This window comes from Scatophagus argus, chromosome 13 (assembly GCF_020382885.2).
Source record: "Scatophagus argus isolate fScaArg1 chromosome 13, fScaArg1.pri, whole genome shotgun sequence".
NCBI lineage: Eukaryota > Metazoa > Chordata > Actinopteri > Scatophagidae > Scatophagus > Scatophagus argus.
Window position 1 is genome coordinate 4198913 of NC_058505.1, and position 27853 is coordinate 4226765.

At 41.3% G+C, this 27853-nt stretch overlaps 2 protein-coding genes across 4 annotated transcripts; one reads left to right on the top strand and one right to left on the bottom strand.

Annotated features, from left to right (window-relative positions):
• Positions 1-673: 673 nt before the first annotated feature.
• Positions 674-23292, bottom strand: LOC124069306 (ATP-sensitive inward rectifier potassium channel 10). 3 transcript variants are annotated; one of them, XM_046408353.1, is made up of 10 exons: positions 23275-23292; positions 17301-17409; positions 17045-17149; positions 15590-16759; positions 12852-13108; positions 5994-6339; positions 4622-4833; positions 3921-4052; positions 3565-3742; positions 674-3167 (listed from the first exon to the last, which is right to left on the bottom strand). In XM_046408353.1, exons 6-10 carry the CDS (start codon positions 6337-6339, stop codon positions 2773-2775), a joined length of 1263 nt encoding a protein of 420 aa, XP_046264309.1. In that variant the 5' UTR covers positions 12852-13108; positions 15590-16759; positions 17045-17149; positions 17301-17409; positions 23275-23292; the 3' UTR covers positions 674-2772. The 3 variants fall into 3 exon arrangements, with proteins under 3 accessions (XP_046264309.1, XP_046264310.1, XP_046264308.1); XM_046408354.1 differs by lacking the exon at positions 23275-23292 and adding an exon at positions 22226-22350 and having other exon boundaries at positions 17045-17145; XM_046408352.1 differs by lacking the exon at positions 23275-23292 and adding an exon at positions 22226-22350.
• Positions 22229-27628, top strand: pnp5b (purine nucleoside phosphorylase 5b). The gene is made up of 6 exons (XM_046408356.1): positions 22229-22370; positions 23715-23884; positions 23985-24088; positions 24222-24397; positions 25214-25404; positions 26630-27628. The coding sequence occupies exons 1-6, from the start codon at positions 22342-22344 to the stop codon at positions 26845-26847; spliced, it is 888 nt and encodes a 295-aa protein (XP_046264312.1). The 5' UTR covers positions 22229-22341; the 3' UTR covers positions 26848-27628.
• The last annotated feature ends 225 nt before the right edge of the window (positions 27629-27853 follow it).

Sequence of the window (27853 nt, forward strand, 5' to 3'; positions counted from 1 at the left end):
TATCCAAAATAAAAAATATGACATTTCATGGGTTTCTGGGGGCAGGGGTTGGTGTTTTCCAGTTTTTCAGTAAATTGGGGCATAACAGAAAAAGTTTGGGAACCACTGGGTTATTTAATTATACCCTTTGGAAGATGAATAGAGAGGGTAACTTTAAATTTAAAAACATCTAATGTCATTTGTAAATTGCTTTTTTTTTGTTGGGTTTTTTTCCCTCTCCTTTTTCTTGAAGGAGGACTCAAAAAAACCTCTTTACAAACAGATTTACATTGTTTAGTCAGTTTGATCCAGTTTGATTCATATAGTCCAATATCACAAATTATAGGTGTAACCAGGTTGTTAAAGCAAAATCTTAAATGGATGCGCAGGAAATAAAGCCCCTGTAAATAACATTTTCTACTGAAGTAGTACCGCTGTACATGTTTGGACAGCAGGGGGTGTAGTTTGCCTGCCAAGAGGACAAGGTATGACTGGAAGGGAAAAAAATGATTTAGGGATTTAATTATTCTTTAATATGTACCCTATAGTCACTTTGTTGTTTTTCTTTTCCCTGTAGAAATGCCAGTGCCTTACTTGCCTTATTGTTGCTATTTAGTTTTGTGCCTTATTATTTTGCCACAGTATTTTTACGATATTGTCTTTTTTATTGTTATTGCCATATTTGTGCCACACTGGTCACGTACTTGTGCAATACTGGATTTATATGTTACTGCAATAGGTATGTTATATTTTATTCTGTGCTGAAAAGCATGCAGGAACACACATAAGGAAAAGGCAAAAGGTGGTCACAAGGCTAGCAACGCCAATGTCAGTTCAGGAACTGATGGAGATTTAGCAAAGCAAACAGGTGCAAACCTCGGTGTTAAGCTTTCCAAAGACATGAAACAATATGTAGACTTTAATAACTCATAATCACATTTATTAAATCAGTTTTTGTAGAGAAATGTCTCGTTTCATCTCTCCATCTGCACTTTAAACACTGTCAGTATTCCAGACCTTGATGTTAATTAAGGAAATGTTACGAATACAAACAATCTCAACATATTCTTATCCATCATAGACGTCCTTAACTTATAACTGTAACCCATTTCCACCGAAACAGAATCATTGTCAGCGTCTTACAACATCACTTTCACATTCTCATTTCACAGCACTCAGGTGTAGGTTCAGTCATACTTTTCCACAGAAAGGAGAACTTCATCGCTGTTCACTCAATCATTTACAACCCACTACCGTCAGTGATGATCTAAAACCATTTTGTCATTCGTTTCAGTCAGTTAGCTTCAGACCACTGAGAGAAACTGAAATTCCAGTTAGCTTTGTGGGAATTAAGAATCTGTTCATTAAGTTTATTCTAACTGATTCAAAGTCTGTGATATCCAATGTGTCAGTGCTTTTAGTAGAATTAAAAATAGGCAGCCAAAATTCCTAAGGTGCAAATGTACATCATGTACTTACATAAAGTGCTAACAGTAACAACAGAAAACAAGAAATGCCCACAAAATCAAGAGATACAGTATACACACTGAACAACATTTCAGTTGCAGAGCTACATGAACAGAATCTCCAAAGACTGACTATGTGTATCTGTGACTTTAACTCCAGTACTTCTGTTATTTTACAGGAAGTGAAGTAAAAATATCAGCAGACTGATAAAAGAATAAATGGAGGGGATGTTGTGAGATGTGTGGTTTTTACTGCAATAGAAGACATATAAGCTGAAAGTCAAAGTCACGTGAGTTTTGGGTGATTCCTGCCCGCGACTAATTCAGTACTTTCTGTGTACCACTGACGATGGAAAATACTCACTGATACACGCAAGGGAAACCCAAACAAGCCCATCAGCATTTCCATACTCCCCTTTACTTTTGTTTTAGGATTATTTTCTGTGTGAAGAAATAAACCAACCTGTTTTTTTTAATTATTATTTTTTTTAGTTAAGAACTTGACAAAAATATATGCATCCAAACCACATACAGTAGCTGCAGTTAGGTAGTGTGTTATGCCATCATATGTATACAGCTTGCTATACAGTTTCCCAACCTTTCTCACTTATATACAACAGCTTGGTCAGTGGCCCTGAGCTTCAAACTCTTCTTGCACCTTTAGTCATTTTTCATGTTTAGGACTCCACTGTCAACTTAGCAGTATGACATATTTAGATTTTTGGACTGTTAACACATTGTGGAATTAAGTTTCTGCATGAAAACCACTTGGTTATTTTCAGGAAAAACTCAGGCATTTGGTTAAACCAAGGATGTTATCTTACGTAAATAACTATGTACATGCCGTACCTTATGTCTGTACGTATATAAGTTATGTGACGTAAAAGAGTTCGGAACAAAGGGACTAACATGTGGTCACACACAGGACTCAAACCTTGGTCTCCTGCTTAAAAGTCCTTTGTCTGAAGCATCTAACCACCCTTGTCACTTCCCAACTTGGACTTTTCTCTTGGACTTTTGTACTTTATACTTTACTATATTCTTTATGTTATTTTTTATATTATACTTTATCCTATAGTAACCGGGCGCCTCCAGAAATTACATTAGAAAAGTAAGTGCAGTGTCCTACTTTGAAGCAAAGTACCAGTGACCGGGCTGCCGTAGTTGACACTCTGGGAGTGATAATGGGTTGGACTGAGACCTACAATAGCTGTCTTTCATAAAAAGTTCAAAATAATCTAACAATGCCGTCTTCCACGCTCTGTTGATGTGACGTTTATTGTTTTGTTTGCTCTCATCTCCAACCCATCCACCAACCTCCATCTGTTCAAACGTTGCTGATGCGAACACTGAGAGGAGCGTCTCTGGCCCTGCCACGGTCCTCTCCTCTCTCCCTGTAGCTCTGCTCAAGACGAATCTTGTCTGGATCAGACACCTCATGCACAGTCCCACCCCCGTTGCTCTGGTATCCATGCTGGGGGCTGGATGGTTTGAAGATAGGCGTGGTCTTGGTCTTGGCCACTTTGTCAAAGAAGGCAAAGTCTGCTACGTATTTGCCCGACGGGGAAAGGGAGACTACAGGAGGAAACTCATAGCCCCACAGAATCTCATCCGGCAGGTAGGAAGTGCGGACCTGGCAGGTGGCGGAGGTCGGTTCAATTGTAGCGCTCAAGATCACCAGCAGCTCAAAATCTGCCATCTCTGGATCTGTCCAGCCCCCACCTGATTGAGGTAAATGAAATGAGAAAAGAGGAGTGTCAAAAGAAGAGTCAGAAAACTTAAAGGTCCAAAACTTAAAGGTACACAGTGTACTTTTCTACCATTAGTAGTGCTAAAGAGTACTGTTGTTAGGAGCGGATCTCCATTAAAAGGAATGGGAAGTAAATGGCCAGCAATGACAATAATTAAGGAAAAATGAAAATTAAAGTTGAGGGGAGAAAAAGTAGAAATACAGGGACAAATGTTGGAAGGTAAAATTATACACTTGTTGTACTTATACACATTAATGTATAAAAAATGCAGTAGAGCAGTATATCTCACTTGGCCACAACATTCAGCAGTCAAAAGGTCACAAAAATGAAACACCCATCAAATCTCCTAGCCTTACCATCAAACTTACCCTTGGCTGCCCAGGCTCGGAGGGGGCTGTTGTCATCAATGAGGTGGTAGAAGGTGAGGGGCAGGATGAGGAAGGGGCTGTCACTGGATGTGTCCACTTGGAAGGGCACATTTCTCTGGTCCAGACGAACTGTCTCACCTTCCTTGGTCAGAGACGTCTGGAGCAGTTTTCCAGTCACCTGGGGGGGTTGAACAAAGTGCACAAATTCTTTTAGCTGAATTGGTTCAGAGTTTGACAAATTGCTCAAACAAATGATATCTTTAAATGCTAAACTGAACCCATTCAACCTACTCTCAATTTGTTTAGACAAACTAGTAGAATTTGTAGAAATGGTGGAACTATCTGCACAAATTTACCTGACACCCAAGCAGAAGACTCTTGCGCATGTTGGCCACCCTGATCATCAGACAAGGTCGTCCTTCGTGGGTCGACACCACAGCATGTTGGCTAAACTTCACTGTCTCACCTCGTTTCTTTGGCCGAGCAACCTAAGAAAAGAAAGCTCAATTATCTGTGATTTCAGTCTGACAATCACTGATAACACTTATCAATGAGCAGATGAGCGCAGATGAATGGTATACAGTTGTGCTGATGATGAATGATTAAAAAACAAATTTTCTTTTACAAACTGTAACAGTTAACATAAAGTGCATGGATCTATGTGTAAAGATCTGCTTTCAGGGGCAGCACGGTGGTGCAGTGGTTAGCACTGTCGCCTCATAGCAAGAGGGTTCCAGAGGGATCCCGGTCTGGGCTCTCCTACGTGGAGTTTGCATGTTCTCCCTGTGCCTGCGTGGGTTTTCCGGCTTCCTCTCACAATAACAAAAACATGCACGTTAGGTTAACTGGCTACTCTACATTGCCCCTAGGTGTGAGTGTGTGTGTGAGTGGTTGTCTGTCTTTGTGTGTTGGCCCTGCAATTGGCTGGCGACCAGTCCAGGGTGAACCCCGCCTCGTAGTTGGCTGGGATAGGCTCCAGTGACAGATAAGTGGTACAGAAAATGGATGGAGGGATCTGCTTTCAGTATATCAGCAGGATGTTTTATGTATTGGCTACCTTGGCCAGGAAGGTACCAGTGATGAAGATCTCCATCAGCATGGTGATGACCAGCTGGATGATGAGGAGGAGGATGGCAGCAGGACATTCCTCAGTGATACAGCGGAAACCGTAACCAATGGTCGTCTGGGACTCGAGAGAGAAGAGGAAAGCCCCTGTCAGAGTCTGCATCTGCATCACACAGGGTGTGTGGTTTGATGGAGGGTCGAACTCTGGAGGAGCAGGCAACAAAAGCTCATTGAAGTTATTCCAATGATACGTTAACATAAAACTTAACAGTTAGTGGACTGTTTTGTTTTGTTTTTCACTTCTGTAGATTGCATTTTGGACTGGTCATTTTAATATTGCAAAAGTGAAAAATTTCCAGGGGAAAACATCAAAAATGCACTTTGATTATTATCATTTTCATCATGTGTAAATGGGAATTTCTGTACTTTTTACAGTCTCTCTTGGTTAAGCAAGCATTGAAAACACAAGTGACATTTGAGCACAGCATATCTTCAGGCCTCTCAGTGAAGATATGAAGTCATTTCCTGATAACACATAAGTTTATTTTTGTCACAGTTACTTTAACATCGAGATCAGGCTCAGGGAGTTCAATGAACACCAACATTTTCATGTCCTCACCACACCACTGACAATAAAGCTGCTAATACCTTTATGGGTGTGTAGTGCTGCTAATAAATGAAAACTGAGCCCACGACATTATCACATGGTTACTTCAAAACGGCAGTTCTGACTGTTTCCAGTTACTCCTCCGACTCTTCGTGTAGCTTTGACTCACAGCATCCTGTTACTTCTCGTGTTCTCACTTTTGGTTTTTCAGTTGTGTTCACACACGCACACTACATTCTGTTTTCTTTATAGTGAAGGACACTGAGGACGTTTGCTGTTTCTGTGACACTGTGTGCAACTGCACAGACAGGTGCAAGACAAGGTGTAAAAACCAAAGTCATGTGAACAGAAGTTTGGCATCAAGTCTGTGTAACCATAAAAAGATTTTAACACTTAAGTCAGAAGGCTTTAAGACTTAAATAAATGCAACATTAAATATATTCATGACAAAAAAGAAAAAATCAGCTATTTTTAATTGAGCCCCACCCACTTTAAATGAGTCATGTGATTGTGGAAATATGTTTTTTAAATGTATTTTTTATTTATATAGCACCAACTCACAACAAAAGCTATCTCATGACACTTTCCAATTCGAGCAGGTCTAGACCAAACTCATGTCTTATTTTCTTGAATGAACTGTGTTTCATGATGGATTAACAGGGCAATTAATTTTATTATTTAATTCATTTTAGAGAAAGTTGAATTCCCAACATGTTTTCTGGGAAGACACATTAAACTACCCGTTAACCCATCTTACCAAGCAGGTCTCCGTGCACCAGTGCCACCAGATACCACAGCACCCCAAATAGGAACCAGGTCCCCGCAAACGTGGCCGTGAACAGGAAGAACTTGTAGCGCCACTGCATGTCCAGAAACGTTGTCCATAGGTCACGCATGTACAGAGCACTCCGCCCGCTAACGTGCTCGATGCGCACGTTGCTGCGGCCATCTTTGGAGAGGACACGCCTCCTCTTCCTCAGAGTCCCACCCACATTGGATATGCCACCACCCAGTAAGGGTTTTAAAACATCTGTCTGGGTCTGGGAGTGGCAAACCTTCTGAGGGGAGGAGCTACGAGAGGAAGGAGGTGTGGCAGATGTCATCTGGTTAATAACAAAGAAAGAGGGATTAATTATTTCTCTGATTAACCTGGTAACTGACTAGTGCTGTTAAAAGGGTCATTTGAAATTAGTTGAGATTTAATGAGAGCCTAGGCAACAGAATGAATCCCACCAGTGATGACTGTCACAAAATCATTTTGTTTGAGCTTTAGCAGCTCTATTTATGTATTTCTTTATTTTTTGTTTTATTTAACTGTTTGAGTAGATTCTTTATTATTGAGCATTTTTACAGTTAATTTTTATGCCTTAAAATACTTACAGTATTTTCACACCTGATTAAAATTGTGACTTCGTTCTGCATTTTCAAAAAATCTAGAAACTTCCCATGATGACATGGTTTTGGTTGAGGTAACTTCCCCCTTCAGCCACCTGCTCTCATTCTCAGGGGAAAATTGGTTTAAGCAGGAGGGAAATGGAATAAACAGCTAGCAGACCAGTTAACATCAAGCTCAAATATCAATTTTTCATTTGAATTTTGGTTGAGTGGGTGAAGTGCTAGAGGTGAAGGCCACCGTATATCTTTAGGTTAAGATGTTTCACTTCTCAACTGAAAGGCTTCTTCAGTTCTGAGACTGCTGGGGAGTTCCAGGTATTTAACCTCTGGTGGGGTTGTCACCTTGCGGGTAGTCTTGAGGGTGCCATCATATGAATCATTACAGTCACATGAGTCAACGTGTAACTCATTAGTGAGTCATTTGTCCTGCTCCATCATATGAGTCCACCATCCACATGAGGGATGGTGCAAATGGAGGTTAAATATTTCACTTCAGCCATATTACAGGCCAAAATGCTTGTCATAATCTAGATTTTATTAAATTGCACTGAAATGCTAGAAGCAAAGGCAGGGATCTCAAGGCTGCACTATAGGTGGCTGAAAGTTGGTGTCATAAGCCACCACCTCTGTTCAAAGATGGATGTTCTACCTCGCGTAGATGGCCTCTTTCACACCTCTCTCAAACTCGGCTGTGTATCTGCATCTCAAGGATAAGGGACACACCTTTGAGGAAATAAGAGGCCCATTTGGTTTCAACATCTTTTGCACCATACAAATATGAAGAAAGAGAGAAAGAGAAACCACTGGGTTGTTTTTTTTAGACAGTACAGCTCATGGTAAGGCTATTTTTATTTTCATCTTGTCTGGTTACAGTAAGGTACCCAGCTATTTTTGTAAATAGCCTGAAGGCCAGAGAAATTAACTGTAAAATGGGTTCAGGAAATAGTGTTAATTATAAGTTTAAGTCAGTAACACGTTTTCCTTCTCAAAGTTTCTTGTGAAGTGTCGAATGAAACGTGCAAACCAAAACCACGTGATATAACGGTCACATACTGAGGTGGGACAGGAAAGTAAACAGTGTGACCTGAATAACGCCTGTGATCAAATATGTTATTAAAGATATTTAAAACAAGTCACACTAGTGGTATTTCGATCGGTCAGGTATTCTACCATGTTGGTCCAGTTAAATATCTTAACAAATATCAGATGAACTGCCATGAAACTTTGTACAGACATTTATGGTCTCCAGATACTGCATCTTAATGTTTATAGCACATTTTCAAGTTAAAATTTAAATTCGCCTAATGGTTTAGTCTAGTTGGCTTCCTAACACGTGAAGCTAAGATGGTGAACATGGTGTGCATGGTAAACATCTGGACAACAACTGTTAGCACAATAACTTGACTGTGACTGCTAATGATTAAATAAAAACATTAGCTACTCTACTTTCCTCAGTCTTAAAATTTGTTTTTATAAGCTACAGTTACACATCTGCATATGTCTGCAGATTACATTGGATTTCTTTATTGTCATTTTGCTCCACGTTTCACACGTGCCACCAGTCGATAAATATACTTCAGTGAAACATGAAAAAAGCAATAAATCAAATAAATAAGAGCAATAATAAACAAGCTAAGACTGTGAAGCTAAAAGGGAATAATAAATCTGAATAAAGTGCCAATAAAAACTTTACAGGTTCACATAATTCTAATTTAGCAGCCTAATTGCTGTGGGGTCCTCGCTTTGACACTCCTGCATCTTTTCCCAGACTGCATTAGTGTGAACGGGCAGGAGGGGGATGAGTAAAGTCCTTTCTGATGCTGTCTGCTCTGCGAATGCAACGGCGGGTATAAACAGAGACGGAGGTGAGGCACCAGTGATCTTCACAGCAGTTCTCATCACTCTGTTCACACACATTTGTGGTTTATTCATGTTATTCTTGTTATCGCTTTCACAGAAAGAGGAGTGTGGAAAAAAACAGTTGCTGTTCAGCTGATGTGACCGTTACAGACATATTTGGACAGAAATAGACGAGACAAACCACATGTTTGTGTTTCTATGCTGTTAGTTTTGTAATTTCACATACAGCCTTGTCTCCTAGAAATTATGTATATAAAAATGGACAATATGAGAGCTTCCCAAAAAGTGAAAAGGTTTTTCCCCAAAGATGGTTGCTGTCATTTGAGGCAGTTCTTATCACTCTGGTGTCTGTTCAAGTGTTAATTTCTCCGAAAAATTTGGTTTTGACCTATAATTTAGCTATAATAATTTTTAAGAAGAGGCTGAACCATTATGACTGAGTCTTCCGGCTGACAGACACAAAGCTCGGTGGAAACAAGGCTTTTGGAAAAGTAACTTCTGTGTTTTTGGTGCTTTGCACTGCGGGATGTTTGCATGAATGTGTGCCCTTGTCAGAACAAGCAGTTGCAGTCCACCCTTGTCATACACAGACAGACAGACAAACAGACAGACAGACAGACAGACAGACACTGTATCTCCACACATCTGACATGTTGACTTACGTCCAACAAATAACGAAGGCCAGCAGGAAGAAGATAACCCACAAAAGAGGAAGATAGGGAAAAAGAAAGAGGGAAGAGCAGAATTAGGATGTACTGTATCAGCTCAACTGTCCATCCACACAGAGTCTCATTTGTCAGCTGGAGGAGACAGGACAAACCTGAATGGATCAATTAAGCTAAAAAAAAAAAAAAAAACTCTGTCTGAAACTCGGACGTTTATCTAGATAAAGTTTTTTAAAGGCTTTACTGTTGATTCTAACCAGAGAGGCCTTTAGTGGACAAAGAGTGAACTTCTGACTGGTAACAGGAGACGGCAGTAAAGCTTTGGTAGGAAAAGGAGCAGAGTTTGGCTTTCTGGATGCTCTGCTCAGGACTTTCTTTTCTTTTTTGTTTGCAATGCTTTACTGCTGGTGCTGCGTTATAGTCCCAGGGTCTGTCTGTTTGTCTAATGCGTTGTCTAAGCTGTTAACAGTGCACCTATATGGCCAAACGTCTAAGGACAACCTGACATTAAGCCTGCTGGATATGCGACTGAATATCTTCTTCCAGCCTCCTCAGGTTTCAGGCATGAGATTTTGGAGCCAGACTGCAGGGACTGATGATGGATGTTAAGAGGTGGTGGAGGAAGTACTCAGGCTCACACAGTACCACTACAAGTACAAAGAAAAATACTCCAGTGCAAGCAAAAGTCACACATTCAGAATTTCCACTTTGGGGATAAATAAAGAATTGTTTTATTTTAGGATTATTTTATCTTAATCTCTCATCTAATGCCCTGATGTGGGAAGTTTCAGTTGAAGGAATCTCGCAATAAGTCGCAAAGAAATGAAGTGTAACGACGGGATCCAACCAAGAATAAAAAAACGATGAATAAATGTTCCTTTAAATCAGAATTTCTAAAAGCAGAATTAAATCAGAATTACTCTTTCATTTGCACACCACCACTGTACATATTGTTGTCATCTCTGCTCGCTGTTTATATTTTTGTTATTCTGGTTGTTTTTGTATTTATAGTTATTTTTCGTATTCGTAGGTTATTGGGCTTATATCGGGACCAGGGAAAACTAATTTTGTTCCACCTCATGTTTTTACATGTGTGAAATAACAATAAAGCTCCTTGAATCCTTAAAAATACTTTCCACCATGAAGGCCTGGGTATGGTTGAGGTCAGGGCAGACCAAATGTGCCAAATGTGAAGGAAAAAAAAAAACATTTCTTTGTCTTGTTTTGATCTTGTTTTGTGCACAGGGACAGAAAATGTTTCAGCCTGCCTTATTTGGACTAGAAGGACCTGGTCCAATCTCTGATAGGAGAACCCTGGACAAATGAAGACAGCAGTGTCCATATACCTTTGGCCACATACTGTAAATCAAAATAGCTTCCACGCAATGTTGATCGTGAATTACATAACCAATCAGCTTTAATTACATCACACTTTGGTGGTTATGCAAGGCTGAGCCCCTCGAAAGCTTCATAATTACAATGACAGCATTGAAAACGTCCAGCGCTGCGTCGTCCTCTCGCCCGACTTTCTCCTGACACTCGAACACATTCACATCTCCCAGAAGACAAAGCAGACTCCTCCACATGCACATATCAGATAACTAACAGAGCAAATGGGAGTAAACGAGACTGAAACGAGGGAAATGGGGTTTTTTGACCAACCTCTCCAGTCGGATGTATTCCATCTCCATGGCAATACGACAGCGTTACTGTACCGCCCTGCCTCAGTGAGCCCAATCCAAAAACTGAATCAAAACTTTTTCTCTTGCCAAACAAAGGAGCGCTGGATGTTTTCCTGATCTCCCTCTCTTTCTCTCTTTTTCTACTTTCTTCTTTCTCTCTCCTTCCTTCTCTCTCTCTCTCTCTCTTCTGTGTACACAGGAATGCTTTGTTTGGAGCTGAGATAAAAGAAACAAAAGACACCATTGACAAAAACGACTCTGTGCCCATCCATGTGTGTGTGTGCGTGTGTGTGTGATTATGTGAGAGTGGGATTGCAATTACATGTGTATTTCTGTGTGTGTGTGTGTGTGTGACTGTAGGTGTACATGTGTAATTGTGCATGCATGTGTCTTTGTATGCAGTTATTTGAAAACGAGCATGCAATTACGTGTATTTGTGTATGTCTGTGTGTGTGTCTGTGTGTGTGTGTGTGTGTGTATGTCTGTGTGTGTGTGTGTGTGTGTGTCTGTGTGTGTGTGTGCACGAGAGATGAGTGAAAGGGAAAACGAGAGAACGGAAGAGAGGAAGGCAGAGAGAAAGAGATCTGTGACAAAAGACCCTCGTTAGTATTCTGGAGTGAGGAGTAATCCCCCTTCGTCTCCCCCCTCCTCCCCCTCGTCTCCCCCTCACACACACTCTTACTTTCATTTCTCTACACTTTATTTGCATTAACAGAATCGGACAGCTAGAAAAAGGTGGGATTCATCAGACAAGCTTTTAAAAACAAAGTACTTTCTGAGTACTTTCTACTTCCTGTTGCTTGTGTGAACATTAAGCAACAGGAAAACCCAACGTAAGCTCCGTCTCATTGTTTCCGTCTCTTTCTGCTGCCACCTCACTTCATCTGCAGTTTGTTTTACAGATCATATCTCAGATTTCTTCTGCGTCTAAAACTGCGAACATGCAGTTAATCAGTTAATCTGTAGTGACTTGCACGATGACACTTAACAGCTGCACAAATTTGTTTGAATTTCCAAAAAATCGTTCAAAACAGGAAATTAATACGTTAAGACTGTATAGGATTCTTAAGGACGCATATATAACTTCTTGATTGATTCACTCATTTAATTTGAAGACTGAATCACAAACTCGTTTCCATTGTGCTCCTCCATCTTCTCATAAAACAACTTTTTGATTATTTTTGTTTGTAGTTTCCTACTTTATGTTTTTTCAATGAGGGTGCCAAACCAAGCACTAACTCACACTGTGAAATGATTTATTATCCATTTATTTATTTAAACTTTTATCTGTCTGTGTAATTCATATCGGCGTAAACAAACTGACTGAGTATTTGTCAGATCTGACGCTCTAAAATCTGATGATCTGATTGGATGTGTGTATTTTGTCAGTTTCATTCCACTCTGGCTCTCCTTGTTGTAATCACATGTGGAAGTACATCCTGTGAAGCTTTGTGTTAAAACTTTTTAAACATCTCTGCAACATTTGAGGATTATTTCGCCGTTTACTTTGAACTTGCTGCAGTTCGTAATGCAGCTGTGAGCAAACAGGTAAACAGTAAAGAAGTCAGTTGTTACGATGAGGAAAACAAGCTATAGCTTTATTTATTCCCTGAATTTCATTTAGCTTATTTTGATGCCAATTAGTGTCATGTAATGTTCCTTATCAACTCAGAGAAATGAATATTATCGCTCCACAACAACAAAACTGATGAATTCAAGGTAATGTGTGTTATGGTTTGATTTTTAGGTGATCTCAAGTTAATTTAAAACAATTTTTTTAATACTTTGTCATTTTTATCAGTGAAATATATCAATTCAGCTGTGGAAATCGTGCAATATGAATAAATATTTAAATACATGCTTTTTTGACAAAAATTAAATGCAGCATGAAACAGGTGAGAAACTTACCTTAACTGTATTAGAAACTGTTTTTGTTTTTAAATTCAAGAAACAACAAAACCCTTTATTTCTTCATATTTTCATTGCACTCTGCAGAGAAATCACTTTGCTTACCTTTGCAGGTGGGATTGCAGTCTACCTGACCCGTGCAGAGAGGAGCTGGGAGCCCGGAGCCTCAGCCGGTCGTCCACATGTCCGCTTTGTTGACATACGCGTGCTCACACGACATAACTGGGACTGGATTTCTGCAGGAAGAAAGACCTCAGCAGCGTGCGTCCTACAGCACTGACACGCCACTGATTTAAGTCATGGAGATGGTCATCGTTTCATCGGGCTCCTGTTTCTCACCCAGAGTCCGGCCTCACCAATTCCTGCCAAAGAGACAGGAGCTTTATAACGGGCATCTCCCTTTCTCACTTTTACTCTTTCCCTCTGCCCTTTTCTCTCCCTCACTCCTGGGTTTGTGTTGTGTAATTGCTGTGATAATCCCCCCCCCCCCCCCAAAGTGTCAATTCAGAATCGGAATAACACAAAGAGACCACAAACACATCATGCAGCAGCCTTGAAACTTTAATGAAGTTAAAATCAAGAAATTATCTTTTAAAAATTCCGTTACATCTGCTGTTAAGTCACTCCTTCACATCCCAACTGAATGCACAATGTGTGCAAAAACACATACACACACACACACACACACACACACTGATGGATGCACATGTTTGAGGCCTCACATGTGCGTTCTCCACACATGCACTCGAGGACACGCCAACAAGCGGCCCCAACAGACCACCCCCTGCAGCACCCACACACACACACACACACCCACACACACACAAACACCCTTTTAGAGGGGAACCACAGAGCCCCCTATTCATAACTTCTGTTCCCGGCGTTTGTTGTGTCCAAGAGCGTCTGTACGGAGCGTCCTGTTAAGCTCAAACATATAAAGAAGGACGTCCGTGAGGTGAATACAAGCCCTTGTGCTGCCTCAGGAGAGGGTGACAAAGCATTATTTAATTAAAGCGGGAGAGGTGGATGGAGTTGATGAGGACCATTGGTCAAATGTGCTGGAGGGTCCCTGTTAGTCCGTCTAACACAGAGTTCAGGAAAAAACTTTTTTTTATATATAAAAAGACTTTTTTAGTTTAAATAACCATGCGCTTACAATGCAGAGCGGCAGAGCGAAGGATGTTAGAAAAGATGGAATCAATTCTGGTTTATGACTGAGCATCATCCTTAGAGCTGGAAGGGATTCGGTTTCCGACCCAAACAGCCCAAACCACATTAGCCGACGTGTGCTATCCAAATTAAAGTTGTGATTATTATATATTGTTAATATTAATTGTGATATGTGTCTCCTTAACCTGTGAACTACACTACAAAAGACTGCAGACACAACCCTGCATCAGTATCACACACACACACACACACACACACACCTCTTTTATATTAAAGGTATAAAGTGATCATATGGGAGAGCCGGAACAGATGGCTCATTAAGAGATGACAAAAATCATCCATGTGTGTTCCTTTTACTATAGATTGTTTGTCGTAGATTCTTGTTAACAACAGGCATTTTCAAGCCAAAGAGTTCTGAGCACTCAGTTCTGAGAAGAACGTTCAGCCGAGGGTTACATATCTTCAAGGGCTTTTTTTTCCTGTTTGCATTTGCACTATCAGGAGGTTGGTGTACCAATGTTACCTCTGTGCACCATACAACAGCTTTTTTTACAGGCTAACATTACCACTTCTTGTTTCCAAAGCAGTTTTCACACAGTTTTTTGAAAGCGGTGGTTGGAGCCAAAAAAGTTACTCGGAACTGACTTCTAACTCGTTTCGTTATTGGTGCTTACAGTCCAGAAGAAATAAAAAAGAAAATATGAAATGGTTTCTCCAGTCCAAAAGCACTGAGTGATAACTGGCCAAACGTCAGTTAGTTTATGGCTCCATATGACATACAGTTTTTTTATTATTTAATTCAATTCAAATTAATTAATTTAGTGCAAAATCGCAGCAAACGTTGTTTCGTGACACTTGCCAATTAGAGCAGGTTTGAACCAAATTCTAAATGTAATTTTTGCTCCAGAGAGACACCAATAAAACCCGCATAAGGAAGCACTTGGTGACAGAGGCGTAGAAAAATTTCTGTTTCTGCTACTTTATACTTCTACTCCACTGCAGTTCATCTGTGAATATTGTTTTGGGTTTTTTTTCCAGGTACTTTGCTGATATCCATCCACCACATCCATTAGCTAAACCTACAAGTCCTTTGAGAGAAGAAACACATATATATATATATATATATATATATATGTAAAGTCTTGTTAGAGGCTAAGATAAGGTCAGACAAAACTTTACTGATATCTAACATGAAGGGGGAAGTTGCATCTTTACCAGCTGCAACAAAGCGCACTTATACTTTTTTGGCATTTTAAGCGAATTTTGATGCTGATACTTTTCTGCATTTACTTGCAAGTACTTCTTTTACTGCATTTATTTAAAACTTTACATATTAATCCTTTGAAATAGGATTTTGTGATTATTTAAAGTGGGGGGATGACATGCGGTAAACAACAAGAGAGCAGATGTGGCTGTGATCATCTTGTCTTCCCTCTAAGAGGAAGTTTGTCTGTCTTATCGCGTCTGTCGTCTTGCTAACACACTTTTGAGTGGGTTTTTGCAAATGATATCTTACAACACATCAACTCATGACAAGGGCAAGCAAGGGGAAGACCGAAGAAATAAGCAGAAATTCAGAAGTAGCATGAGGAAAGCACGAGTTTGTGTGTGTGTGTGTGTGTGTCAGGGTCACTAAGTGCTTTTGGCTCATGTCAGTGGTGGTGCTTACTTACCTCCGTTTTATTCATCCATCGAGAAACTCTCTTTCTCTCTCCACAGGCTTTTCTCCAGCTCTTTATCCCAGCTCTTGCATATTTATTGGCCTCTTTGCCCACGGTCTCACTTCCTTCCTTGTGGTCTTGGTGTCCCGGTTGTGGTGAAAACACTGACACGGGGTCAGAGGGAGTTTAGACACCTGCTGCATTTTTCCATCAATCCCAGACTTTGTGAAGTCAGTATTTGTTCAAGAATTTGAATTCATTCATTAGTTACTGCTTATCATCAAGCAGTGTGGAATTATTTATTCATCAGCCATTCACTTTCCACAGTGATCATCTTGAAATGCTGTAGATCATAAATATTCATTAGTAAAATAACTAAAATATCTTAATTATTCTACAGGATATTAATTTTATTATACTTCAAAGTCGGTGCAGTGTTCAAATATAATCCAAAATACACTTAATGAAAGTGAATCAATATGTAATAACCCATCAACTGACTGATTTTTACAGTTGGAGTCTATTGCAGGAGTAGCTATTCAGAAATTCTGTGCATATATTAAGTGTTAGTAAAAATGTGAATAAAACCATTCTGCATGTTGCTCAAAGAGCTGAATGAAAGGAAATGTTTTACTACCTCCACGCCCACTCGGCTCTTAGTCACTGAATGCATAGGAAACAGGGGGGTAAAAGACTCCATTCTGTCTGTCTTGGTGGCAAGTTTGGGTTTAGCCAGCAGGTGGCAACAGAGGACAGAGCAAGATTTTACACTCTGTGTATATGTGTGTGTGTGTGTGTGTGTGTGTGTGTATTCCTGTAGTTGCGGGGACAAATCTGTTTACAAGGTCACATTGTGAGGACTCACCTTACTTACGGGGACAAAATGCAAATCCCCACAGTGTAAATCATTAAATATTTGGGTGAAGACTTGCTTTAAGGTTGATGTCAGGGTTATTGTTGTGGTTAGGTGGTGGTTAAGCCTTAATGGTGGTTAATATAAGTCTATGTAATATCCCCAAAAGTGATGGGAACATGACTGTGTGTGTGTGTGTGTGTGTGTGTGTGTGTGTGTGTGTGTGTGTGAGTGTGTGAGTGTATGTGTGTGCGTTTACTGAGACTTCCCTGAAATTCTCAGGACAGCTGTTCTTCCCTCTCATGGTGATGGGACTTTGGTTTGCTCACCTGAAAGGAAACATCGAGAGCAACTCGTAACATTACGCAAAAAAAGTTAGTGCCCAGAACAAGATTTGCAAAACTGTATAAAGACATGTGAATAAAATAAAGATGTGTGTGATGTGAATGCTCTGTATTGTTCACATTACTGTTGGTTTGGGTTGCACTTGAAATTTGCACTTTTGTTCACCTATGATGCTGAAACATGGGCGTGTTTGTCTTGTTTCTGCAATTCTTTACACACAAGGACTCAAGTTATGGAATAAAAGAACTGAAGCCCAAAGTTGCACTTACTGGCTTTCTGAGCTTTCAAACACATCTTACAGTCTCATTCAGTCAGTGAAACTGACTCGGGTCTCATCAAGGGAGCTCAGAGGGGAAATCCAGCCACAGCTCTGTCTGGGTTCAAAGGCACAAAGATATATATCTGAAGAAATTTTATATATATATATATATATATATTCAAAAATCAAAACTGGGTAGATCAAGGCAAGGTGCATTTCCCTTATTTATTTATTTTCATTTTTTTTTATCTTCAAGTGTTAAATACCTGAGTCCAAGGGCAGACGATTTCAAACAGGTCTTTAAACCATTTCCAAGGTGGTGAAAACCTCATGTCTGCTTTCAGGAGGTCTGGTGCACAGGAATGACTCCTCAGGCTTCAGAACAGATGACAGGCTGTTAGACAAGAGCTAAAAGATCACACGATTTCTGAGAGGCTGGTGCTGCGATGAGAGCTTCTCGTAAAAAGACTGAATGAATCTGTAACTTCTAATCTTCAAGATGAATATGAGCACTGAATCCTCAGTGTTATTGGCTGAATCCGTAGCTTTTCCCCACATCTGTTTCATACAGTGTGTTACTTCATGTTTTCACAGAAGTCACAGAAACCAAAAAGGGTTCAGTATTTCTGTTTAAAACACTTCATTATCAGCCTAAACCAAAGAAAAAAAAATCCTAACCAGCAATTGAAGGTGCTCAGAAGCAGCCTGGCACGTCACAGCACGGCACAGTGCTGCTACGTCTTGATGATCTGACTCATGCTTAACAATACACATAAGTATGGTACATATTATCTAAATCCTTGTGGCACATTTAGGAACTATTCCGGTCTGGAGAGGCTGGGTCCCACTGAGCATGCGTGGTGAATCCACCTGAGATTGCGTGAGTTGAGATGCTTCAGAGAAGCACAGCAGAGCCTCGGGGCTGCTGTCACTGTACTCTCTGTTCCTGCTCCGTAATCTTTCAGATTAACCCCTGCAAGACTGCAGAGACATTCGTTTTTGTTTTCTAAGAACACACCATGCTGAGTTATAGACAGCATTTTCAGTCTCTCAGTCGTGGCCTATCACAGCCGTGGCCTAGAGGTTGGAGAAGCGGCTTGTGATCGGAGGGTCACCGGTTTGATTCCCCCACCGGACGGGCAGGAAAAATTTGGGTGTGGTGGAGTGATTAATGTGAAAAATGCTCCCCTCCTCCATTAGCCGGCTGATGTCCCCTTAAGCAAAGCACTTAACCCCCCAGTATGCTCCCCGGGCGCCTGATGCTGCCCACTGCTCCTGTGTGTGTTTCACTGCATGTAATTTGCTGGGTGTTGCATGTGTGTGTTCAACTAAGGATGGGTCAAATGCAGAAGACGAATTCAGTGTGTTGATGTAAAAATATATTTACTGTCAATAAAGCTGGTTCTTCTTCTTCTTCTTCAAGGTAGATTACTGAATATCATGCGTGATTCTCTCGTGCTGACATTATGGTAACATGCTAACAGGTAGCACAGCTGAGTCTGCAGTGCTGACACTAAGAAGGAGAATCAGCTTCAGAATCACAACACGAAGCATCAAGGGATTAACAAAGCCAGTATATATTTTTTTACATACACACACTGAATTTTTCCTCTGCATTTAACCCATCATTGGTTGAACACACATGTAACACCCAGCAAACTACACACATCATGCTTACTACATTCATCGTGTGTGAAATGCCTGAAGCAAGTTTCACTGTAGTCCATCAGATACTCGTTGAGGTATTTCAAAGAGGTTGTCCAACCAGCCAACCAAACCTGCCACCCCTGGAGCCATGATGCTTAAAATAGATTCAAAAGCTCAATTGTTTTCTTAAATGTTAGGTTAAATTGCTGGTACATGATAACCAAGTATTTGTTTACACTCTACACAGTAACAACTGATGAAAATGGGTCAGTTCCGGGTCAGTTTTGAGGCTGAGAAAATGCGACAGAGAACATGAAACTTCTGTTCGACTTCATGAAATGCAGTGTGCCGTAAGAAGTTGGGACAAAACAGAATTTGTAAATCGCACTTAATTCAGCACAGAGAAGTACAATGTGTGGGAAGCAGGAGAAGAAAAAGAAAACTACAACAGAATCTGGCATTAAAAAAAAGACTGTGACATTAAACTTTCCAGACCAAAGGTGTGTCTGAATGAGTCTCCAGTTTCATGTTATCACATCTGCAGGGTCCCTGTAGTGATGTGCATAATAATAACAATACACTCTGTAATCTGTAGCTCTCTACTCTGTAGATGTTGTCTTGGAGACGGCTGACCTTTGGAGACAAACATGGAAGTTTTCATGATTTTCCTGTGGGTAAAATGAGCTTTAGCACCACAAAGTGATGCAAAACTGACACCCAGGAGGAAACAAAAGCTTGTTTCTGCTCTGGGTTTTCTTTTTTCTTTTAATTCAGTTTAATCAAAACCCTTCCCACTGGTGACTCCAGTTTGTTGTCAGAGTGAGAGCAGCAGATTTCGGCAGGCACACACAGCATCGAGGCCTGACAACTGTGTGAACACAAATCAGACTTTACATAACAGTGGATATCCGAACACTGGCTGCTCTGTGCTGCTGTCACAGCAGCCTCATGAAACAACACATATGTACAGACCAGCTGTGAAAAAGTAACTTCAATTTTAATATACTCAAGTATTTTCATCCAATGCCAGTTTATATTTCTACCAAACAGTATGTACAGATTACAGATTAAACTACTCGGCACCAATGAAGCAGATAAAATTTGCGCCACCTCAGCTACTTTAATGTCAGCTACAACATTAAAATACTGCTTATATGTCATCGCCATGAGATAATGACACAATACATGACAGAGAACCACTACTTTAAAGAAGCAGGATCCATGCTCAAACATACGCCCACAGAGAGAAAACAATAAAACCAAAAGACGAACTTTGTCCCTTCAGTCCTTCCGTCTGTAAGAACTGAAAACTTCATTCATGATGTTGGTAAAGAGCAGCAGTTCTGCACATCGAATCTTAACTCAAAGTCCACTAACCATCGTTTTTCCTGAGCTTTCAACTGTCATCTTACGGTCTCAGCATGTTGTTTTGTGTTTTAGTTATTTGTGGGTTTTTTTTTCCACCTAGCACTTTGATGTTGAGGAGGGTAATGAATGCGTGTCTGCTGCAGGTGCTAATAAAGTTAGAGTCTGGTATGTCCTGCTGGCTCCTCCGCCCTGCAGCTCACACTTTGCCTGGAACATTCTTCTCTAAAGCTATGACGTTTAACATCCTTTACTTGAGTAAAGCTAGCAGCACCACATTGTGAAAATGCTGCAGTGCAAGACAAATTCCTGCATTACACAGTACAAGAATGTAAGTGTTAGCAGCAAAATGTACTTAAAGTGCAAAAGTTCTTGTCAGTGTTTCACTGTTCTGTTGTTTTAGATTAATCATCCTGCTGCATTAATTGTGTTTTACTGCTCACGTCAGCTACGCGGCTGCTGGTGGTTTGATCTACAGCCATGCATCTTATCCTCTGCAGATCAGTGCATGTTTGTCGGCTTGCTGAGAACAACATATCCCTAAAAAGTCTCACGAGCTCTGAAAAACACCAGCTAATCCAGGAGGGCTTTCAGACAGCCTTTTCATTTCGTTTTTGTTTTTTTTGCTTGCTTTGCTTAAGAAGTACAAAACTTTTAATCAAAAGAAACACTTCATCCTTCACTTTAGCAGAAGAATTCAAAGTCACCCTGCAGTAGAGTTGAAGTATAAAGTAGCACAAACTGGAAATACTTAAGCTCAGTACTGGCTAAATGTACAACTAGATTTATGATTTCACCAGCTGCAACCTCAAATTTTTGTTGTTTCCTGTGCTGAACATCAGCTGATCGATACGACTCTGATCATTCGCTGTGTGAAAGCGGGATTTGCCATAAAACTTGGCGTTTGTTTGAATTTTGCAATCCCCTGTGGTGATACATTGATACATATAATGTGATTAATTCGGTACAAATTCAAGGCAATTCTCTGTCACTGAAGCTAGAAAGATAAACAGAGGTCGGCTTTGAAACAGTGTCAGAGCATCGTCATTTAAATTAAAATAACTGTTCTCCATATGTTCTGAACTGCTGGTGGCCTTCACTGCCTCCAGCAGCAGCAGTTTTTTCACCTCATTTTACAAGTTTTACACAAAACTCATTCCTTTTCTCCTACTTTTAGGCCTGTTAGCTTCTTCTATACATCTGGTCTATTAACCAGGAAGCTCCAAAGAAATATTAGTCACATCGTTCCTGCTTGGTGAGTTATTAGTAGAAAATCAGCGACCTTGATGGTCAAATAGAGTTGTCTCTGTTTTCATTTCCTCCAGCGGGGCGATTGCATCAGCACCAAAAGGCAACACGACCACGTTGTTGGAAATGAAGCAAGCCATGTTGCCTTTAAGGACTGTCGGAAATTATACCAATACTACATTTCTGGAGTCACGTAGACTGGGCATTGACGAATAATGGCTCCAGAACAAACAAGACTGTTCCTTTGCATTGTATATGGCTTAAGCCAATGTATTCTTCATAGGAAGAAACAGCTGTAAAATGTGTTTTACACAATATCTGATTTAACGACAACATCATGTCTGCATTAAGTAAATCTGACAAAAAAAACAATAGGCACTTAAAGGACTTGGTCATTTTTATCATTTAAATTTCTTCCTCGTTTAACAACCAACATTGTTCACGCAAATTTGTCTGACGTGACGTGCTGAAATGCTCACAAACCAAGTAAACTCAAATAAAACTCTGCAGAACTGAGTCGCCTTAAAGACAGAAAATTTACATATTATTCCATCTTTAAAATGCTGTTTTTCCGAAATCTGATATTTAACTCAAGAAACTTTACTATGCAAAGCAAAAAAAAAAAAAAAAAAAAAAAATTACATAAAATAAAAGATTAGACAGTATATGTAACTATTAATTAATGGGGTAGGTCCTGACTACGCTGTACCCCAGACTGTTTCTGCTTTTTAATTAACAGACCCCGCGTTTACAAAAAAAGGATTTATTTCGTCATGATTTCCATTAGAACACGGACTCATCTCGAATCTTGTCTTGTTTTGGGGAGAGGTCCTGAACGCATCCCAGGTTGCTGTGACGACGCGCACACATCAGAGGATGGAACAACGCCTGCGCTTCGACCAATCAGAGCCTCTACCGGGTTGTGACGTACCGGGAAAGCTGCGCAGCGGCGGGGTGGAGGTATAAACGTCGAACCGGTCCGTCCATCGGGAAACCCGGATAGATTCAAGTTAACAGGGAACAACCTGCCGAGTCTGACTTCTCATCATGTTTTCCGTGTCCGCGATGTCGTCTGGGTGAGTCAACAAACGATTAATAGATTATTTCAAAACATGTGGTGATCATATTTATGTTACGTTTGTACTGTACGTACTGTATATATTTTATGACGTATGTTGACTTAACTCGTCACCGGGGCTTCCGTCGCCTGTTTCACACGGGAAGTCGCATGTGGTCGCTGTAATACCGTGACACAAAACGCTTAAATGTAGCTGCATGTAACCCCAAACCCCCGGGAGGAGCCGATACACTCGGGCTACAGCCTCTAATTAAACCGCTAACTGAAGAACATGGGGACTGAGAGGCGCGCGGCTGCCTCGTCAGGATGTCACGCTCACGAGGATGCTGCGGCGTTGATTTCATGTTTGTATTTCAATGAATCACACGGAAGTGGCAAGTGTTTGCCTCCAGGTGATGTTTCTGACTAAAGACGCGCTGTTGTGTAAATCGGTAGTGACATTAAAGTGCGGTGGTTCAGCCGACGGCGCGGAAAGAAAAAAACAACAACAAAAAAATACCCAGTTGGCACATGTGCTCCGCCGTGACGCCATTCACACAAACTCAGCGACCCCTCAACTCAGAGGAAGCCGAGTTATTCCGCGTGGACACGGTAGGCCTGTTTGTAGGCGGAGTGACTCACCGTGCGGCTGCTCTTCTGCTGCCGCCGCCACAACAGCCAAGTGATCGAGCAAGCGAGCATCACCGGGCCGGTTGTGAACCGCCTGCGGGACATCCCGAGGTGCTTTTATGTTTATACACTCATGGAAATGAATATGATGACAATATAACGAAATTACTGACAACACCAGTTAGGTTTCCGCGGTGGTGGAATGTAATAAAGCAGTCCTACATTCACTCAAGTACTCTGCTTTAAGCTCAGCTTTGACGTACTTCAACCACAGAAGTTAGGTGGGGCAGTACCTGATGATGGGACAGCACGTGATTCCGTGTTTCTGTCTGTATGAAAACCAGTTTCAGTTGTAGACCTGACTGAAGAAGGTAGCTCGGGCTGTGTCAGGTGTGTGTGTGTGTGTGTGTGTTAAGGTCCCATGCATCATAACCTGAACATGGCACATTGTTTGCACAATAAAGTCAGTGAAATCCTGTTGTAACTCCAAAAACACAACAGGATGCATTGTGTGTTCATGTACATATTACTCAAAGCCAGGAAAGACACAATTTCAACTCATTGACTGTACAGGAAGTCTCCTCTTCCCAGAATCCCTCTGATGGACAGATAATCCTGGTTATTTTCTGGCAAGTGAATGCAGCATGACTGTGCATCCAGAAAGGGGAAATGAGGATATCTCTGTGTTTACATCGCATGTGACTGTTGTTTTGTCCCTCTGTCTGTCTGCCAGCGTCAGCTATGAGGAGTGCCGGGCCACAGCCGATTGGCTGCTGTCCAACACGCAGGTGCGGCCAATTGTGGGAATCGTGTGCGGTTCAGGTCTGGGGGGGCTGGCTGAGATGCTCAAGGACCCGCAGGTCTTCAAATACAGTGACATTCCCAACTTCCCCCGGAGCACAGGTATGCACGAGCTGCCGCCATGCGGGGCAACACAGCTGTTGATGTGTTTGTGCATGTTTCTGGGCTCTAACTGATTGCACTGTGTGTGTGTGTGTTGCAGTGCATGGTCATGCTGGCCAGCTGGTGTTTGGAACACTAAAAGGGAAGCCGTGTGTTTGCATGCAGGGCAGGTTCCACCTGTATGAGGGCTACCCCGTCCAGAAGGTGAGTGGAGGCTAAAGCCTGCAGCAGTGAGTTTTGCTTGGCACGGCTTTGTGCAGGTCTTTCTCACTTTGTGCACGGTCGCGGCCCTGAAAACTGTGCGTGCAGGTGTTTGACATTACCTCGTGTTCTCCAGATCACGCTGCCCATGCGCGTCTTCAAGCTGATGGGCGTGGAGACGATGATCCTGACCAACGCAGCCGGAGGCCTCAACCAGGACTACAAAGTGGGAGACGTCATGATCATCAAGGACCACATCAACATGCCGGGGTTTGCTGGAATCAACCCACTGGCTGGACCAAATGAAGACAGGTGGGTGGAGCGGATGCAGAGATGGATGTTTTCGTGAGGGCGGCTGCTGCTGACTGTTGTTTTGAAGCTGTTGTTAATATTTTACGCTCAGATCTGACATTTTGTTTCGCCACAGTGGAAAAGCTCAGCAGCAGTAGACCACCACGTAACACTCAAACTCCTTACCTACACAGGTGAACGGTCGGTTCACCAAAGGTCTCAACATAATTTGCAGGTTGTTTTTTTTTCTTAACAATTGGCCCAAAGTATTTCAGTATTTACATTTTAAAAGGCAATTTGTTATCAGCTCAAAAATGCTGAGTCATTTTCACATGAATTGTCCCTCTGGAGATCAACAAGTAAACATAGCAATTTCAAGAAGTGTTGCTGATCCTCATTCACTTTTCAAGTGACTCAGCTGTACTCAGTTTCTTCCTCCCCCAACATGTTTTAGTCTGCATTTTCGTGTATTTTTGCTGTCTTCTACGCTAAATCGCCTTCTTCAGCCCTGGAGTGACAAATATGCTGATGTCAGTGTCCACAAAAGGACTCGTTGTTCTCCGTGGCTGCAGACTACAGGCACTAAAACACGATAAAGTGGCTTCTAGCTTCTGAGCAGAACCGTGTGTCATATCAGAGCAGCAACGCAAGCGACAGATGACTTAACAGTTTTAGTGACCTTTAGTGAGGTGTAAGTTACACTTTGCCTGCAGGATATTAAGACATGGAAGCTGATTCTGCCATGAGAACATTGACTAATCTCAGTGTTGAAATGCCTAGTTGTGTGGATTCCAGCAGTTGGCTAATCTTGACTCAACGCCGTCCGACTCCCTACAGGTTTGGCGTCCGCTTCCCCTGCATGTCCGACGCCTACAACCGCGAGCTGCGGCAGCTGGCCCTGGAAGTGGGCTCGGAGTTGGGCTTCAGCGACTTCCTGCGGGAGGGCGTGTACTGCGTCCTGGGAGGTCCGTCCTTCGAGACCATCGCTGAGTGTCGCATGCTGCACAGGCTCGGTGCCGATGCTGTGGGTGAGTCTCCTGACACACACACACACATTTGTACTTCTGCACTCTTACTTCTGGAACGTGACTGAGTACAGTTACTCAAGTCCAGTACTGAAGAACAATTTTGAGGTACTTGAACTTTACTTGAATATTTTCTTTTCATGCTGCTTTCTACTTCTACTCCGCTACATTTTAAAGGGAAATGTTGTAGTTTTTACTCCATTATAGTTACCTGACAGCTTCAGTTATTGGTTACATTGCAGAGCTTTTTTGTTTACAAAACACGCAAAGCATTTGTAAAATGTTTTGTTAGATTGAACGACCCAACAGTTCACACGAGGAGTCTGCAGCTGAAACCGTCAGCTGATTTATCGACTGAGAGAAAATTCATTGGCAGCTATTTTGTGTGTCAGTCATAAGAATTTATGGGTTCCAGTTTCACAAATGTGAAAGAATTTTAGTTAGTTTAATTAATTCATTTATTTATTTTTATTTTTTTACTATTTTCAGAGTTTTTACAAATCAAACAATCACAAAATAGTAAGTTGTAGACATATACAAAAGTATATGACTAATAATAATGTAAATATATAAAACTATATATAAATTATTTTTTTTTTACATTTTATGATTAAACTTAATTGCTTTTACTTAGTAACATTTTACTTGTAATGCAGTATATTTACAGTCCGGATTTTGTACTTTTACTCGTGTAAAGAGTCTGAATACTTCGTCCACTGAATACCTTGTCCTCGTGTACTTGTGATGACTTTCATCCACATTCCTTACACCCGACCCCAACCTGAACATGGACCTAATTTTAACCACATCCCTTAAATGCAGCACTTTGAACAGGAGCACGTTAGTCCTGCTGACTAACACACAGAAAGTGAGTGAGTCACAGGACGAGTCATTCAAAACCTCACTTTCAAGCGTCTTCTAAAGTTTTTGTCCTACTTGAAGTCACCATGAAAGAAGCAACGTGTGAAACGAATTACACCACACTCACACGCTGCATTTATGAACGGGCTTTCTCACGAGTTCTCTTAGATTATGACAAAATGTGACATTTCCACAGATACTGATAGGGATGAGGAATGAGGACAGGAATGCCTGCCATTGGCTAATTCGATGAATTTGCATTCGTCACACAGATGAAAAAAAAAGTACTACTAGCACACACATCTGAAGGACATTCAGAGACATCTTTGCAGCGTAACTCCTCACCTCCTCTTTGTCTTTGCTGCAGGGATGAGCACCGTCCACGAGGTAATCGTCGCCCGCCACGCCGGGATGCGTTGCTTCGCCCTGTCGCTGATCAGCAACCAGGCGGTGATGGACTACGACAGCCAGGAGAAGGCCAACCACGAGGAAGTCCTGGAGACGGGAAGGCTGAGGGCGGAGCAGATGGAGAAGTTGGTGTCCACCATTGTGGCTCGGCTGGAGCACAACAACAACGCCGACTGATGACGAGGCTGACAGCCACTGGTCCTGGATCAGCTGGCATCTTGCTTTTATTTCTGCATCACAGCAAGAGGATTTTTAAAACGCTTGTTAAAACGCTAACAAAAAAAAAAAAGTTTAAAACTTGTCAGTTTTCCACTTGATAAACTAGTTTCTTATCTAAAGGTTCTTATCTGATTTTTTTTTAGTTTTCCACTGTCTGTTACTTTAAGTCTTAAAATCCTGGAAGCTGGTCCACTTATTAATACACTCCTCTGTGGCAGCGTTGGACAGATAAACGATGCTGCTGTACTTTTAGTGGACTACTTCAAATCCCCGCTGGGATGTACTGTATTGTATTCAGCCAATGAGTGTTTCAGTGAAACAGCATCGTATTTTCTAACTTAATAAATTAATAAAATATTAATATTTATTGTTTCAGTACTTTTACATTCCCTAATATCAGTTAACAGTCGACATGGATAAAGTGACCAACTCATCATGCATGTCTTCATGATACGTACCATACGGTGTAAAAGGTGTGTAATATTTATACTGAATGTATTTGAGTAGTGTTTTTATTTGCTTTGATAGCATGTTGAGTGTTTGATTGACCGAGTTAAAGAAAGGGGGTTATAAACTGCATGGGACAGGTACCAAAATATGTAAATTTAACCAAAATCTCCTGTTTTTCATCACTGTGTGAACAGACTGGGTTTCTGACTGTCTGTGCTTTTAGAAGTACTTTCCGGAAGCCTGTACAAACTGTGGATGTACTTTTACAATAAAGTGACTCAACTTGAAAGCGATGTGGTTTCCTTTGTGCTGCATTTGGAAGTAAAAAGTCAGACCTCTTGTTGCTCATCTGTAGCTTGCTGGTGGGATGTTTGAGATCTTTCGCCCACAGGCGTGTGGTGTGGTGTGGCGTTACAGTCCACTCTCACACTGATCAGTCCTCAGCCTCTCAGCTTTCAGTCCTGTTATTTCTTTCCCCTGATCTGTCTCACCTACTTCCTGTCAAGTTAGACGT